Source organism: Emys orbicularis, chromosome 2 (assembly GCF_028017835.1).
Source record: "Emys orbicularis isolate rEmyOrb1 chromosome 2, rEmyOrb1.hap1, whole genome shotgun sequence".
Taxonomy (NCBI): Eukaryota; Metazoa; Chordata; order Testudines; family Emydidae; genus Emys; species Emys orbicularis.
The window spans coordinates 143568846-143585925 of NC_088684.1; the positions used below are offsets into that span (position 1 = coordinate 143568846).

At 58.6% G+C, this 17080-nt stretch overlaps 1 protein-coding gene across 1 annotated transcript in view; it reads right to left on the reverse strand.

Annotated features, from left to right (window-relative positions):
- Positions 1 to 17080, reverse strand: part of LOC135874553 (glycerol-3-phosphate acyltransferase 2, mitochondrial-like) — a 33136-nt gene that overhangs the window by 6718 nt on the left and 9338 nt on the right. The window contains exons 5-12 of the mRNA XM_065399427.1: positions 16133 to 16273; positions 12194 to 12293; positions 9881 to 10017; positions 9489 to 9588; positions 7951 to 8160; positions 6774 to 6884; positions 5832 to 5917; positions 4866 to 4984 (exon numbers count right to left, since the gene is read on the reverse strand). Coding sequence (XP_065255499.1) covers positions 4866 to 4984; positions 5832 to 5917; positions 6774 to 6884; positions 7951 to 8160; positions 9489 to 9588; positions 9881 to 10017; positions 12194 to 12293; positions 16133 to 16273 — 1004 coding nt within the window. The remainder of the gene's footprint in view (positions 1 to 4865; positions 4985 to 5831; positions 5918 to 6773; positions 6885 to 7950; positions 8161 to 9488; positions 9589 to 9880; positions 10018 to 12193; positions 12294 to 16132; positions 16274 to 17080) is intronic.

Genomic DNA, 17080 nt, shown 5'->3' on the forward strand with positions numbered 1-17080 from the left:
CCCCTGCTCAAAGCAGGACCAACCCCAACTAAATCATCCCAGCCAGGGCTTTGTCAAGCCGGGCCTTGAAAACCTCTAAGGACGGAGATTCCACCACCTCCCTAGGGAACCCATTCCAGTGCTTCACCACCCTCCTAGTGAAAAAGGTTTTCCTAATATCCAACCTAAACCTCCCCCACTGCAACTTGAGACCATTGCTTCTTGTTCTGTCATCTGCCACCACTGAGAACAGCAGAGCTCCATCCTCTTTGGAACCCTCCTTCAGGTAGTTGAAAGCAGCTATCAAATCCTCCCTCATTCTTCTCTTCTGCAGACTAAATAATCCCAGTTCCCTCAGCCTCTCCTCGTAAGTCATGTGCTCCAGGCCCCTAATCATTTTCGTTGCCCTCTGCTGGACCCTCTCCAATTTGTCCACATCCTTTCTGTAGTGGGGGGACCAAAACTGGACACAGTGCTCCAGATGAGGCCTCACCAGTGCCGAATAGAGGGGGATGATCACGTCCCTCGATCTGCTGGCAACGCTTGCAATCCAGGGGCAGGGCCTCCAGTCGCATCCAGCTGGGGGAGGAGGAATCCGAAACCTGGCCAGCCCAAGAGGTGTTCTGACCTCTTCCCATTTCACAGCACCGTTCGGCACTGCACTGCGCCGTGGAAGGAAAACAAACGCCAGCCTCCTGAAAGTTGTCCAATGGAGTTGTCGTCCTTCCAGCACCCCCCAGCACCGGGAGATGGGAGCGCCTCGCAGCTTTGAGTGCATTTATCCTCTGCTACCCCCACTGCGCGGACGGGGAACTCAAGCGCAGAGCGCCCAAGGGGAGTTCAGGGCCTCAACGCCGTTGAGATGACTTGTCCAAGGTTACGCCTGGATTCTGCGGTGGGGCAGGGAATTGAACCCAGCGTAGCATCCTCGCCGCTGGACTACGCTTCCTCGCTTGGAAGGGGATGGAAACGAGTAACCCAAAGAGAGGAAAGCAAGAACAGGCCAGATCTGGAGCTCAGTGTAAAGCCAGTAATTTCACACTCCCCGTTTCCAGCAGAACGGGTGCTCGTCTCTGACTGCCCGGAGCAGAATCCGGCCGTCGCTCCCGATTTACTGCAGCCGTAGCCGAGAGCGGGGACTACCCCAACACCAGCATCTAAAGGCTGCAGCGGCCGTAACGCAGAGCGAGCATCTCAGAGCCCTTCGAAGCTCTGTGTCACCAACCCACCCAGCGCAGCCCCAGGAGCTACGTCAAGCACAGCCCCTGCCCTGTCCTGCCAACCTCCGGCACTCACGCCAAGAGCGCGTCGGCACAGGCATCTGGCAAGAGATGTGAGGGGCTCCCGCAGCTGGGGCTGTGAGTCAGACAAAGATTCAAACCCGGCGCTGGAGGATCCCTGCCTGCAAAGAGGGACTTGAAAGGGCAAAGTTCACGGGTGAAAGTCTCAGAAGTCAGGCCTATCCATGGGTAAGGTCATTTGTCAGCCCCAATCCAGCTGGCCGTGCCCAAGCCATCAAAGGGGCACAGATTGGCATGAGAACCCTTAGGCAACAAGTGATGTTTGCTGCTAACGGAGCCCGAACCACGGTGCTCATTAAAGGTCCCCTGCAAAGGGGGCAAAAATTGCATCTGGGCCTTTGTGCTGTATAAAGAAGGCCTGAAAAGGTGCTTTTCTCTCCCTCCCATTTGTTTTTTAACCTCAGAAACAGCAGCAACGGGGTGACTTGTCATCCTTGGGCTTGTTTTGCTAGAGCACTTTTTGGAGGATTCAGATGTGAAGGGGATGGTGGGGTGAATCTGGAACAAAAAGGTGGTGGCTCCTAGTGTAGAACCACCCAACCGGAGTTAAAAAAAAAAAGGAATTTCTCATGGGAGCAGCAGCAGCTAACCTAGGAATTGCCAGAATGAATCAGTGCAGGGCGCCAGCCATTCTGAGAGAAACCAGAACCAGCTGCTGCAGAGGAAAGGCGCACGACCGCCCCCTAGTGGACATTGATGGAACAACCTGCCCAGAGGGGAAGTTTCTTCCTGACCTCTACCCGCAAGTGTCTGGTTCGCGCCCTGTAGCATGGGGGTTTTACAGAAACGTGTGCGTGCGGATGTTATTCATTAGCTAGGAAAATATCCAATCCTCACCTCTTGGCCTCAGTGGCATCTGGTGGCAGTGCGATCTACCAGCAAATCACGCCGTTATCCTCCCCAAGGAGTTCAGCACTGGTGGGTGATAGCACTCCCTCATTGCTATGAAGCGGATACAGCGAGAGAACAGCTGTTTGAAGAAAGGGAGGGGAAAATATCACTGGAATTCCATTGGAAATTTACCGAGGGACCAGAGCTAACCTGCCAGCACTGAGCCCTACAGGGGACTGATTCACTGTGGGCACCTCTCCGCACAGCGGAAGAAATCGATTGAGGCGTGGCTCTGTTTTGCAGCGGCTGCGTTGTTGTTTGGGCTCTCGCTTCCAGCGGAGTCGGCCGCTCTCCGCGAGCAGTCACGCAGCCGGCGCATTAGCACGTGCGGAGCGTTGGACTCAAATGACGGATAATTGGAAAGTCACATCCACCACGGGAGAGAAGGATAACCTGAACCACAAGCGCGACATGTGAAACGCAGCCTTTCTGTAACCAGGCGACCGGGATGGCAATTTAACAAGCCTATTGTTTTCCCCAGCCTCCCTCGGAGGAACTTTTCGGCTTCTGCTCTCTCTAGCTGAACGCAGGGAATTAAGTTAATACTCGGTGGGTGAGAAAAAGGATGGTCTTGCAGTGAAGGGTCTGGAACGGGAGCCAGGAGATCTGGGTTCAAATCCCCTCTCTGCCACTCGTCACTTGATTCTCAGACTAGACAGTAGCTCAGCAGGTCTGAAAAACAGACCTGGAAACTCGGCAGGGGGACAACGACCCTTCCCTTCTCATGGGCTTTGTGCTGGGCAGGAAAAGCTCGTTTTAATTCACACGCGCTAACTCAGCCCACCCTCACTCCCAGTCTCAGCGCAGGGGAAATTCTTCCGCTCGAGTTTGCCTAGCGGCAGCCAAATCTCCAACCATCACAAAAGAGATGAGCCGTGCGGTTGAGCTCTGAAAGCCGCCCAGGTCATAGCAGGTACTAGGGCAGAGGAAGTTCTCAGAGTGATCCAAGAGATCTAGAGTTCGTGCAGCCAGATCAAGGAGTCCTGTGTCCTGCCCGTCCAGGTGATTGGATACCTAGTCCTTACCTAGCGTTTTCCATCGCTCGCTCTCGAAGCGGTGCAGTGACTCACCCACGGTCACCCAGCGGCAGGCCGGCCTGATAAGACAAGGCCAGTCACCCAGGGAAATGCTCTGAGAAGGCCCCTCTGCTTCTGAGTCGGGGTCAGCCCCCCCCGGCCCCAGCAAGGAAGCTGCCTGCCCAGCTAGGGCGGCCAGCCCTGCCACAGAGCGCTCCCACGGCCCGTCACGCCTCTCCTCCTTCCACGGGGAAGGGATCTGCTTTCAGACCCGGCTGCTGGAGAATCTCTCACCACGGAGCCTAGACATGGAAGGAAATGACGGAGCCCAAGTCCGGGGATAGGAAAGACGTGGGGGGATGCAGATCACAAGGGATCAGCTGGCTCTGAAATCCTCCGGGCACACGCCCGCCGGATGCTGGGCTGGCAAGGATCTGACGTTCTCAGCGCTCCAGCCCTGGGACGTTCCGTGTTATTGACATTGCTGTAGCCCCGAGAGGCCCCAGTCTGGGATCAGGGCCCCGCTGTGCCGCGTGCTGTACAGACGTTGTGCAAGGAAGGACTCTGCCCCAAGGAGCTCACACAATCTAGGCCAGAACTGTGGCTGCATTCGCGGGGAGGCCGCTGCGCTTGTCCTGTCACTGAGCTGTTGCAGGCAGTAGCGGGATCCCCCCAGCCGGGCGGCTCCTCCTGAAGTCTGCGACTCAGATCCGTGCGGTTCTCCTCTCTGAACAGCCGCGCCGGGTACAGATCCCCCCCACCCCGGCAACGGCTGCAGCAACCAAGGCCTCGCAACAGCAGAACGATGGAGAAAGGGGAGGAGCCGGGAGCCCGGCTCTGCCTCTCTCCTAATTACGTTAACGGCTGCCCTGGAAGGATCTGTGGGCCAGATTTTGACCTCCAACTGGTGTAAATCCAAAGTGACTCTGGATTAACCGCAGTCCAGCCGAGAGGAGGTCTGGCCCTGCATGGAGCTTACAAATCCCACCTGTCCTGCAGGGGGGTTCCACTGAACCCCACCGAGTTCCTGGCCACACCAAGACAGGCCTCCTCCAGCACGGGCAATGCAGCCGGAAGGCTCCAGGACCGTCTCTCTAGGTACCTGGGTCTCCCTCAGAGGCCTTGGTCCCATCCAGGGCTGCTGGAGCACAGGGGCCCTGCTCATTGCTGACGCCTAAATGGGGAGTGTGGAGCTAAGTATCCCCTCAGGGTGTCTCCTTGGCCCCTCCCATTCCTCCCCCAGCAAGTACAGGGCCCGGTACACAGACCTCCTGCTGCTGAGGGCAGGGCCCACCCCAGCCTGTGCCCATGGCTAGTCTCCATTTGCCCCTGGAGCACGCCAGCACGCGGCTGTTCTCGTACACACGCCTGCTCCAAATGAGCCCCCTTCCTCCACTCACCCTGCTCCGCTGAGACAGACCCCGACACGCAGACAGTCTATACAACCAGCTGCTGACCCAACATATGGGTTAAAAGAGTCCCGCTCCAGCCTCTTTTCTGCCAGAGAACCGTGCTGAGCAGACCCGTCGGCTCCCAGCTCACGCAGGACACGTTCAGTTATTCAGCTCAACAGCTTGGTGGAAAGAGGCAGAGAACGGAGGGAAAGGGGGATCCCCACTCCCACTCCTCCTTCCCCAAATCTGGCCGCTCGGGAGATCAGCGCAGAGTTAGCGCCTACCGCTCAGGGAGTGCAGGCCAAGTCTGCCCACCAGCATTCGCTCGTCTGCCTTCAGCTCCGCGGCAGCTCCGAGGCCCGGGTACCACTCCTCTGACTTCTCCCAGTCCAGCAGGTCGGGACTGCGGAAACGGGATGACACAGGTGAGACTGGGCAGCTGTTAACAGCAACAGGCGTCGGCTGACATAGGAGAGACGCAATCGCCCGGGCAGCAAACCCAAGGCCGGTGGAAGCCCTTAGAGGCTCAATTCTTCCAGCTACACGACACACAGAGCCCAGGCGGTGGCAGCGCACGCTTCCCCCAGGTGTGCTCACCATGGCTCAAGCCCGAGCTAGGAAGGAACTGCCAGTCTGGACCAAGGCCCGGCTCCTGCCCCTGGCAGTGGCCAGTCTTCAGAGGCAGGTCCCCTAAACCTGAGCATGTAGAGTCTGGCTTAGCCCCTGACGCTTGAGGTTTAGTCTCTCGGATCCACCTCTAGGGGGCAGAGGGGAGCTCGGCACCCACAGCCCATCCAGCCCGTGGCCCCCCTGCTGAAGGGCAGGTGGGTTTTGCCATGACCGGCCTGAAACCCAACAAACCCATTTCCCAGCCAGCCGGAGTGAGGCCAGCAACGCAGCAGTGAAAAGCTCTCTGTTCCGTCACCAAAGCCCTTGCTTTTGGGGCATCCGGGCCCCAGCTGAGCTCCTGCTGAAACTGACGGCAGGGGTCAGTTACCCCAGAGGACAAGGGACACCACTCAGCAGTAGAGCGGGCATCCAGGCCTAGCTCAGAGCAGGGGTCCCTGCAGGGCTTTGCTAGTGGGAGCTGGAGCAGTGCCGGATACACCGGCTGTGAATCTAGCTGGGGTTCGTGACACGCCCGGTGCACCCGGAGGGTCTTTCTGCAGCCCCTTCCTTGCGGTCTTCTCTGACCAATGGCCCCAGCTCTCCTTGCCCCCCGCCCCCCTCAGGATCTGGGTTGGGGCTACCTTTTGCCGAGGATGACGGGCAGAAGCAGCTCCTCCAGGGACTTCCGCGAGCACCTCTGTCTGAAGAGGCTGTTTGCTGTGTACTCCTGGGATCAAGGAACACGATCCGGTCAATTGCTACCGGCCTGGCTAGACCCCAGGAAGCCAAAGACTCCCAAGGCCTTTGCAGGCCGATCAGCAGCAGTGGGACTAAGGGAGCCCCCATGCTGCGCTCGCTAACCTGCACCCTCCTCACTACCCTCCGTGGCCCATCCAGCTCCGGAAGGAGTCTAGGGGTACGTCTACACTGGAACTGGACACCCGCGGCTGGCCCATGCCAGCCGATGTGGGCTCAGGCTCTTTCACTGCAGTGTAGACAATCCAGCTCAGGCTGCAGCCCGAGCCCAAACGTCTACACTGCAATTAAACAGCCCCGCAGCCCGAGCCCTGTGAGCCCAGGTTGCTTGGCACGAGCCAGCCGCAGGCGTAGTGTAGACATACCCTATGTGGCCCATCCAGCTAATTCCAAGCCATGCCAGTGAGGCAACGAATTCCCCAGGCCTCCATCTGCCCGATCCCAAACTACAAACTCAGTGGGGTCCCTACGAGCTTCTTGGATCCCATATATTCAGGCCAATCCCCAAACACAAGACGACCAGATTCCCCACGGCACTACTGGCCAATCATCCCAAGCCACTTAGGGCATGTCTACACAGCAGCTGGCTCGAGCGAGCATGCTAAAAATATCATTGGAGCGCTGCAGGGCTCTGGCTGTGGGACTGTTTAATTGCTCGCTCGAACCTGCAGCGGAGACATCCCCCTAGTTCCCAAATTCCACCAAGATCATGACACCCAAGAATCTTGCGCCACTAGATTCCCCAAGATCTAGCCAGGAATCGCCAAATCCCCAGGCCCGGAACAGGCAGAAGCCCTAGGCCAAGCCCCCAGAAGGCTGCCCAATACCTGCAAGGAGAAAGGCTGTGCAAAGTCCATCCGGACACAGCCAAACTCCTGGCCCAGCGCTCGGCGAACGGCCAGGAGACAGGACCAGAGACCCAAAGGTTGAGCTGAGCCCTAGGAGAGCAGACGAGCAGAGTCTGTTAATGGCGCGCTGGTGATGTTTATCGCTATATATCAGTCAGAGGGCGAATTAGCTCGGTAGAGGAACAGGCCTGCTCCACGGAGGAGCTACAGGTGGTGGTGCAGGAGGTTACCCGGGGACAGGCAAAGCGTCTTCAGGACTTTGTTCTCCAGGGGCAGAACAAGGCAACACCCGACCCCGCAGGGAGACTTGGATCAGGAGGGGGCCTGTACGAACGACCTTCACAGTGTAATGCCAGATTTCCGCACCTCAAGGTTGCAGGGAGTGAAGTTTTGCTTCTGCGGGGTGCCCAAGCTAAACGACCCGGCTCTGCAGGAGGGGAGCTGCCCTGTGCCCGCACCCCTGCTCAGTTTGGAAGCTCTGCAGGGGCTCCCGGGCGTGGATCTCAGGTGCTCTGCAGAACTGAAAGTCCTAGCTACCGGAGCCCTCGGCTTCCAAAGGTTTGGGACGTGCCCCTCTCCAGACCTTTGGAAAGGCAGCTGGCCTGGTTCCCAGAGCCAGCAGCCAGTCAGCCAATACTGGAAGCAGGGAGCAGGCAAAAAAAAGAGAGAGAAGAGGCTGGTGACCTGGAGAGATCGGCTGCCCTGGGTGCCCAGTGTCCGAAGAGAGGAGCTGGATTGTTGGGAATAGCCCAGCCAGACCAGAGAAGCAGAAGCCAAGGGGTGAGATCTGGGTCAGGACAGAGACTAGAGCAGGGACCCGTGCCCAGGACGGTGGGTTTGGTAAGGCCACAAGTGGGGTGCCCCGATCAGGAGGGCGGGAGAAGGTGGGTTTCTCGGGAGGATCCCCTGCAAGGTGCAGAGCACGTACCCAAGTGAAGGGAAAGGGGGTGAGCGTAGGGTAGAACTGTCAGTGTCTATGCCAGACCCCCTCTCCCCACTAGAGCCGGGAACACGACCCAGGAATCTCGTCGCCCAGCCCCCTGTTCTAACCCTTAGACCCCACTCCCCTCCCTTGGCTAGGAACAGAACCCAGGAGTCCTGGCTCCCGGCTGCTCTGCTCTGGCCACCACTCCCCTTGACGGCCGGTGGTTCTTACCGAGAGCCCCCTGCGGGACGCACTGGGGGCCACGTCGTAGGCGATGCCCACGGGCACCAGCATCACATCGGGGACGGCTCTGGCATGGACAGCGCCCAGCACCAGCGCCAGCCACTCCCCGCCAGGGGCGGAGAGCCGGGGTTCGCCAGAGACGGGCTCCTCCAGGAAGATCACCAGGTGCTGCCGGCTCTTCAGCAGCTCCTCGACGTACTGCGGGCGGGAGAGGAACCTCATGGGATCGGAGACAGGGTGCAGCCGAGCTCCCCTTCGCCCTAAGCTTTGGGGGCTGGGAATATTCCTCCCCCCCCCCCCCCCAGCCAGGCAGCAGAGAAGTGGTGGTTACTCCCTAAAACCGTCTGCTCCCGTCGCCACCCTGGGTGGCCCCTTCTGGCTCAGCCCTGCTGCCCACCCTCATTCCTTACATCTCCCCCAGCCAATCACATCCCACCCCCCTTCTCAGCTCCCCCCCAATCCCTCCCCTCTTCCCACAGGCTAAAGGCCCCTTCCTCCAGGGGGATAATCCCACAGCCCGACAGATCTCACAGCCAGGGAGCGCTTCCTGAGATCCAGCTCCAATTTCCTCCTGCGACGTCCACTCTCCACCCCACAGAAGCGTGGTTTTCCACCAGGCGCTACCACTCGGGCAGTCCCCCGCGCGTGCCTAAGCGTGATGAGTCAGTGGAAAGACTCGCCCTCAGCTCAGCGGGCATTGGATTGGCCCCGCCCTCTTACTCATAAATCCTAGGGAATTTAGCAGGGAATAAACCAACCGGGGTCTAGAGACCCCGTCCCGCGTCAGGACCCAAGCGAGAACTTCAGACGTCGTTTTGCGAAAAGCCAGAGCGAGATCCTGGAATAGCCAACAGCCCAAGGCATGAGCATGGCAGGTTCAAATCCCTGCTCTGCCCGATTCAGCTCGGGGGTTTGAACTTGGGTCTCCCCCATCCAGCTGAGCACCCTAACCACTGGGCTGCTCGCTATTCTGGGGGGCTTGCTCCAGTTTTTCACAAACGAGCACGATTCCTGGACGAGCCCCCAACAACCTTCCAAAATAACAATACTGGGGCTCACACCCAACTCCCGCATCCTCCCCATTGAGCAGGTGGGGAAACCGAGGCAGGGGCAGTGACTCGGCCCAGGTCCCACAGTGAGTCAGTGGCAGAGGTGGAATTAAGCTAAGCGCCCGGGTGGTGCTCACCAAATGAACGAGACTGAAACCCGGGAAGGCCCTGGCTCCCAGACCTGTGCTCAGTCCATTCGGAGGGTCCATCTAAGCAGGGCGGGGGGCGTTCTGACCCGCCCCCTCCCCTCCAACGGCTGGGGAGGGGACTGAGCCATACACCAAGCTCGAACTGATGGGAATGGGAGCTGGGTGTCTAAGTCTCCTAGTCAGCTATGAAATCCTTGACCAAGTGCTTTAGGAGTCTCAAACCACTGGCTTAAGGCTTTCACTACGTTCCCCCCCCACAGTAGGGTCCCATGCCACCCCTTGGCTCATGGCTCAGCCGCACGAACCCCTGCCCCTCCCCCCCACTTACTGAGGTGAGGATGGCCCTGGAGAGCACGCCCCGTTCGCCGTCCGGCGCATGCTCCGCTCCGGGAGGCAGAAAAACCCCTCCCAGCCGGCTCAGCAGGGCCCTGCAGGCAAAAACAGGCACAGACACTGCAGAGAGCCCAGCGCCCTCGCCCTCCCAAACCACCCAATCCTGCCTGGGCCTCCCCGGGAGACAAGACGGCCACCTCTCCCTCCCAGCCCCTTCGCCCATGGTCCCCCGGCCCCATTCCTGGTGGGAGAAGGGTTCCGAGGGAGAGGCCAGAAGAATGAAAGTAACAGGCAGATGAGGAGAGGAGAGAAGCAGGTGGAGTCACACAGCTCAGGGAGCCGGCCATGCAGAAGACAGATGCCTGTAACCCCAGCTCTAACCCATACCTGAGGCTTGGGGTAAAGGCCTGGTATTCCCAGGTCACTCGGGGCACCCCCAGGCCCTGAGAGAACAGGAGGAAGGGGAGCAGCAGCCCATCCAGCCGGGACTTGCGAGTTGAGAGGAAAACCAGCGGGACGTCAGGCTGCAAGAAGAAAACGACGGTGGGTGTGTGCGGGGTGCCGCTGAGGCTGCGTGCCTGCACAGGCGAGCCCGGGCCTTACACGCTCGCCCTAGAGCATCCATGTGTCACCCCTGTGTACACCCCCTGGCCACCAGGCAGGCCCGGCCACACTGGCAGTGCACCGACAGGACTGGCGTTTCCGGGAGAATTTCCCTGGGTTCTCTTAGCCCCTGGCCGGCTGTGGCCGCTCCAGGGCTGGGTTCATGGTGTATCATGGCAGAACCTGTCCGTCTGCCCCATGAGGCTTGTGCAGAAGCGCTCTTAGCCCACCAATGCCCCCAGCTGCAGCGGGACGCGCCGTGCTACTGGAAACGGGCCAGGGACCCAGCAGCGGTGGGAAAGCGTGTGCGCGGATGGGAGGGGGATTTGGACTTAAACCCACATCAGAGTCCTCATCCACACTACAGACATACCCATAGGCCACGCCATGCCGGCTGAGCAATGCGCACAAAGGGGGACCCACTGCAGGCAATATACTGCACACCCCTCCAGGATCCTGGGCACTACTCCCCACACAGCCCCCTGGCAAGTCACCAGACGCCCAGGGCCCGATCCAAAGCCCACAGGGATTTTTCCATCCACTTCAATGAGCGTTTGAACAGACCCTTACATAGAAAACTGGGCCTTGGTGACTGGAGACGAGTCCCACGCTCTAGACGACAGCTGGAAAGGCCCCTGTTGGAGGGGCACAACGGAGCCTGAAGCCCCAAGGAACCAGATGTGCGGCCCTGTGAGCTAACCACATACCCTGCCTGCCGAAGGGCTCTCAAATAGCAGAGGGGCTCTGTCTCTCTGCGAATAGCAGAGGGGTTCTGTCCACTTGGACACCAAGCCCCCGTCTGCAACCGCCACACCCGCTATTGCAGAGGTCCCCAAACTGTGGGGCGCACCCCCCTAGGGGGCCGTGGAGGAACATCCAGGGGATGCGGGGGTGCCCAGGCTAGCCCCCACAAGCGGCGGGGAGGGAGTGCCACCCAGCCCCTCCCTGCCCCCAGCTCTGATCTGGTCCGGCCCCCAGCCAAGTCCCCGGCTCCCAGCCCTGCACCTGGCCCTGTCCTCAGTCTCAGCACGGCTCCGCTCCTGGCCCCGCGCCAGCCCCTGACCGTGGCTCCATTCCCAGCCCCAGGCCGAGGCCGGGAGCAGAGCCATACAGCACCTTCGCCTAAGCCTGGCAGGGGGCGCTCAGGGGCCAGGGCATTCAACTGCTGCCAGCCTGAGATCTAGGGAAACGTGTTTCAAAAAGGCCGAATGACTCAGGGACTTAAGCCCAGGGCCGGTGCTACCATTTAGGCAAACTAGGCGGGTACCTAGGGCACCAAGATTTGGGGGCACCAAAAAGCGCTGCTGGCGGCGCGCTGATACGTGTAGCTCAGACTCCCTCTCCCAGGGCAGCGGCCGCTCCACTTCTCCCACCTCCCAGGCTTGTGGCGCCAATCAGCTGTTTGGCGCCGCAAGCCTGGGAGGGGAGGAGAATTAGAGCAGGGGCAGCGTGCTTGGGGAGGAGCCGGAGCAGAGGTGAGCTGGGGTGGGGAGCTGCCGCACGGCTCCCTGGGGGAGGGGAGCTGCCGTGGGAGGGGCGCCTCAGGGCAGGGGGGGAGGGGGCACAAGGTGAAAGTTTCGCCTAGGGCACAAAAGTTCCTTGCACCGGCCCTGCTGAAGCCCCATTGACTCTCTAGGATTTAGGTTCCTAAGGCAGTTAGGCCCTGCTGAAAATCTGACCCCAAGTGATTTGCCTCCAGGCTGCACAAGGATTCAGGCAGCGCCGGGAACGGGACCCAGCTCTGCGCCCTGTGTTGAGCTCAATACATGGTGACCACAAGCATCAGCACGAAGATGCCAGGTAACCGAGTGTTGCCGGGAGCCCGGCCTAAGGAGGAAGGGGAAGGATGGTCCGGTGGCTAGGGTTCCAATCCCTGCTCTGCCACAGACTCCAGTGTGACCCTGGGCAAATCTCTTAGCCGCTCGGTGCCTCAGTTTCCCACCTGTACAATGGTGCTATCAGCCCCGCCCTGTCCCCCATGCATGAGGATAAAGGCATTACGGGAGCTCAGACACTAGGGTGGCGGGGCCCACCCAAGTGCCTTAGGCAGATAACACAAAGAACAGGGCTCTTGGCAGCCCCCCCACTGCTCCTTACCGTCTGGGCTGCCCTGCGCACCATCTCCAGCTGCCCTTTGTGGAGCAGCAGGTTGAGGAACATGCGGTTGAGGAGTCTGAGCAGAGCCCAGCTGCAGAGCCTGGGGGAAGAGGGAAAGAAAGGCCCGCTGATATCCCATCCGCGTACCAAGGCTCCCGGCTCCCGCCTGATCGTCTGGCAGCCACGATCCTTGCAAGGACCACCCGACCCGTATAACTCTCAGGTCTCCGCTGGACACCTTCGTACCTCCCTCCACCTTTCTCCAAGTGGGGCAATCCCTCACCAACCTCATTTCCCATCACGGAGTGTCCATCCCCAGTCCCTGCACCCTACACTAGGAGGGGTGGAATTACACCTTTATACACTCCACTTTCTAAACTTTACTGGCGTCTTCTAATCATCAGCCCCCGACGTTTGCCCCAAGGAGCTACGGTACGATGCCGCGCATCACACGGGAGGGCACCACCGTCAGTCACCACTGGTTCTAGGGATTTCAATTCCCCGTCTCCCCGCTGCGTTCCCCACCGAGCCGCACACGCTCACCACCTCTAGGGCCGGGAATTCACTCGCTCCTCCCTGCCGCTTGCCCATAGGGGGACTGGGCTGAGAACCTCCCGACTCCCATTTCGCAGAAGCCTGCGAGTTTAAACAAGCCCCCTCCAGGCTTGACCAAGAACATAAGCTGTGGTTCACAGGAGGGTTGCTGGGAAATTCATCCTAGTTCAACCCTGCCGCACCCGGCACTCTGGAGCCCAAACAGACCCCCACTGAAATCAACGCGATACAGTTGCATCCACTCATTTTCCATGCAACCCGATCGCACCAGGCGCTGCACAGACACACGAGAGAGAAGCATGGCGTTGCCAGCTCTTATGCTTTTATCGCAAGTATTGCAATAACTGGCATATTAGGAACCTAGGAGCGGAAGGGACCTCCGAGGTCATCGGGAGCAGTCCCGTGGTATCACAGGTCACCCAGCAGGTCATCCCATTTATCACCGTATCAAGGTCCATTTTAGAACTAGTTCAGCTTGTTTTCCCCGCCACCCCACTACTCCTGTTGGTGGTTAGGAAACCTTCCTCTCATTTCCAGCCTACATTTCCTCATGGCCAGTTTATCCCCATTCGCTCTTGGGCCAAACATGGTCCTTAAGCTTCGATAGCTCTTCCGCCTCCCTGGAGTTTTTTAAAGCTCCAGCTTCCGGAGTCATGGGAATGCGTGAGACTCTCAGCTTCTTTGATTGAGCGAAAGTTTCCAGCCCTTGTAGTAGAGGTAGAAAAGCATAAAAATAGGACCCCAGCACAGCCTAGTGGCTCAGAAGCCAAAAGGAGAGCCCCCTCCCCTCAATATTTTTTTAATGTTGTGGTTTTTCTGGGGATTGCAGCGCTGACACTGTATGACACTCTCCATTTTCCAGATGGGGAATGGAAGCAAGGAGAGGTTAAATGACTTCCCCAGCAACTCAGTGACAGAGAAGAGACTCAAACGCAGACTTGCTGCGTCTCAGGTCCGGTCTACATGAGGAAATTAAGTCGGCTTAACTACATCACTCAGGGGTGTGAAAAATCTACCCGAAGAGCGAGATTTAATTCAAATGCAGTGTGGTCTAGTGGTTAGAGCACTAAACTGGGTCTCACGCCACCTGGGCCCATTTCCTCGCTCTGCCCCTGGCCTGTTGGGTGAGCTCGGGCAAGTCAGGTCCCCCCTCTGTGCCTCAGTTTCCCCATCTGTACAACAGGGCTAATGGCACTGACCCACCTTTGTGAAGTGCTTTGAGATCCACAGATGAAAAGCGCTACATGAGCTAGGCATTATCATCACATTTCAATGTTCAACCCACGTCTTTAAGCTCCCACAAAGTAAATGAATAAACAGGAGCTCTGTTTGCAACAAAAAAATTAACGCCCCTGCGTGATTAGGCAAAAAAATACAATAAAAATAAAATAAGCCCAGCGTGCAAACCCAGAACCCATCTCCCCCATCCCCACCCCCGAGCTCCTGCGTGATGTTTACCAGAAGTCTCTAAATGCTTTTATCCCCTGGGCAATTTCCCCACTTTAAATACTCAGACTGTTCGGAAAGGTTCTTTTATTACAGCTCAATCAGAGAAGCAATTAGGCCTCAATGGAAACTTTATCTGCCAATTTCTCAACAATCAAAAAAAAAAAAAAAAAGTTCACCTTTTCTTTTAGGTGAAGTCTTTGATGTTCACTTCCAGTGAGAAACGTTAGCACTCGTTAAAAGGGGATGGGGCTACCGCTGGCTCCAGACCAGGAGAACGCACAGAGGTGCTGGACGGGCTTCCCCACGAAGCTCGGCCAATACCCCTCCATCCCGACCCGCCTGCAATTCTGCTAACGCCTCTCAGTTCCGACCCACAGCTCACCCTGCTCCAGCCCCAAGCTGCTTCACGCGCAGCTCTGCCGGTACCCCTCAGTCCTCACCTGCAGTCCCCTGATCCCCCAGCCCGGAGCTCCCCTCCCTCACCAGCTCTACTGGTACCCCTCAGTCCTGACCTGCATCCCCTGGTCCCCCAGCCCCTAGCTCCCCCCTCCCCGCCCTAGCTCTGCCGGTACCCCTCAATCCCAACCTCCAAACCCCTGGTCCCCCAGCCCCTAGCTCTTCCCCCCCCTCCCCGCCCCAGCTCTGCCAGTACCCCTCAATCCCAACCTGCATCCCCTGGTCCCCCAGCCCCTAGCTCCCACCCTTTCCCCAGCTCTGCCAGTACCCCTCAGTCCTGACCCATATCCCCTGGTCCCCCAGCCCGGTTCCACTGCCCCACCAGCTTTGCCGGTGCCCCTGAATCCTGACCTGCAGCTAAGGTGGCCATGGACACGTTCCCAGAATACCAGACGTGCCAGTACCGCCGGGCATGGCGTGACCCCAACCCCGCTGGTGTGACCCCACATGTACCATGCACTTGAGGTCACGCTGGAGGGGGAAGATTAGCACCCTCTTAAAAATGGCACCCCCTGTTGGTTACCTGTCAAAACCGCATCCGGTCTCCTCCCAGTCCTGCATAGGGGACGAACCTCTCAAGCAGGGGACTGTCCAATTTAATACAGGACCAGCAGTCTCCCCCACTAGCTCCCTGTGATCCCAGCCCTGGGCTCCCTTCCCCATTAGCTCCCATCGGTACCCCTCAATCCCAACCTGCAGCCCTCTGGTACCCCAGCCCTGGGCTCCCCTCCCCCACTAGCTCCATCGGTACCGCTCAATCGCGACCCGCAGCCCCCTGCTACTCCAGTCCTGGACCTCTCCTGGGACCATCAAGCACAGCTGTGTGTTGTTGCTTGACCAGAACATATCTCTGAACCTCCACCTGATCCCAAACCCTCTTCACCAGGGATTCCACTTCGCCAGCCCAGGGCCCCAACCGCAGCCAACCACCAGCTAAGTTTGAAACACAGGAAAAACATCCCCGACTCGGCAAAAAACTTAAAATACAAACACACACACACACACACACACACACACACACACACACACACACACAGGCTCCTAGCAGGGACCTGACTTGCCATCACCACCACCGCTTCACTGCAAGGCACCTCAGAGAGCGAGCCACAGGGCAGGCGGGCACAGAATGCACTCACACACTCTTTGCTTTCTGCCGGGCAGGTTAATTTCGTGCGGAGGAACGGGGCCAGACCCATCGCTCTAATCACCGCTCTGCTGCTTTGCAGGCCGATCTCCGAGCGCTTTGCCGAGGAAGGGTTGTGTCACTCTCTCCGTCCTGAAGACAGGGAAACTGAGGCACAAGAGTCTTGCTTGCCCAAGGTTACACACAGCAAGTACATGGCAGAGCTGGGACGAGAACCTGGTCTCTATTACCAGCCCCCTTGGAAAATTCTGCTGCTGCTCCATAAACACAGCAGAATGGGTGCCAGAGCCCCCTGTAGCCCTTGCCCGGCCCTCTCCGCAGAGAGGGGGATGTACCTCAGTATGAAAAGGGAGAGAGGAGACTGAATCTGGCCCAGGATGCTCAGCACTTCGCCCTTCCATTGTGCCGGGGATTTGCTGAGAACGGAGCCAGCCCCTCTCGCCTGCGGGACCTCCAGAGACATGACATCCTGCACCCTGGGGAGAAAGGGAGAGCAGGTGAAAAACAAGAACGCCAAGCAAAGCCGCAGGATTTAATACGCTATTCAGAGCGCCTAATGCATCCCAGCAACTACAGCCTAAGGACAGCCAGCCGCTGACACCCTATTAACGGTTATCGGGGGCGGCAAGGAGAGACCCCAGCCGAGATCGTGGACACGTTACGCTGCATGCCGGAGAGACACTGCGATCTCATGCAGCCTGAGCAAGGCTGGGGTGGGAAGCCCAGGAAAACTCAGAGATCAGGAAAGCCGCAGCGTCTCTGGCGGGCAGAGCAAAGGGCACAGACGAGATCTGGGTTCTAGTCCAGGCGGGGACAGATTTAGGGTGACACTGTATTGTTGTCAGATGAGAAATCAATGAATAAGCTCTCCAAGAGCAGGGCGGCTAACTCCAATGTCCTGGCCAAATTCCAGCTGCAGTCAGTTATATTCTGCCTCCCCAAACATTCCCTGAGGTTTCTGCTCACACCGGGCTCCCCCCCACACCGGCCTGTCTGCCTTTCCCCAGACACCAGTTCGCTGCCGGCCAAAGGGCAGGTAAAGCCCGGGGTGTTGTCCCATAGGCTCTGCGTCAGGCCCAAAGGGGACGTATTGCAGACCAGACAGAGACACAGAGCACAGGATTCGGGATCAGCCTGGCTGAATTAACGCTTTCAGAACAATTGTCGCTACGCTGGTGCTGGCTCGTTTCCTTCCTGACCCATCTGCAAAAGGAGCATCCATCCGGAAAGGCCTGATCCAAAGCCCCTGGCAGTCAGTGGGGACCCCATTGAATCCAGCAGGC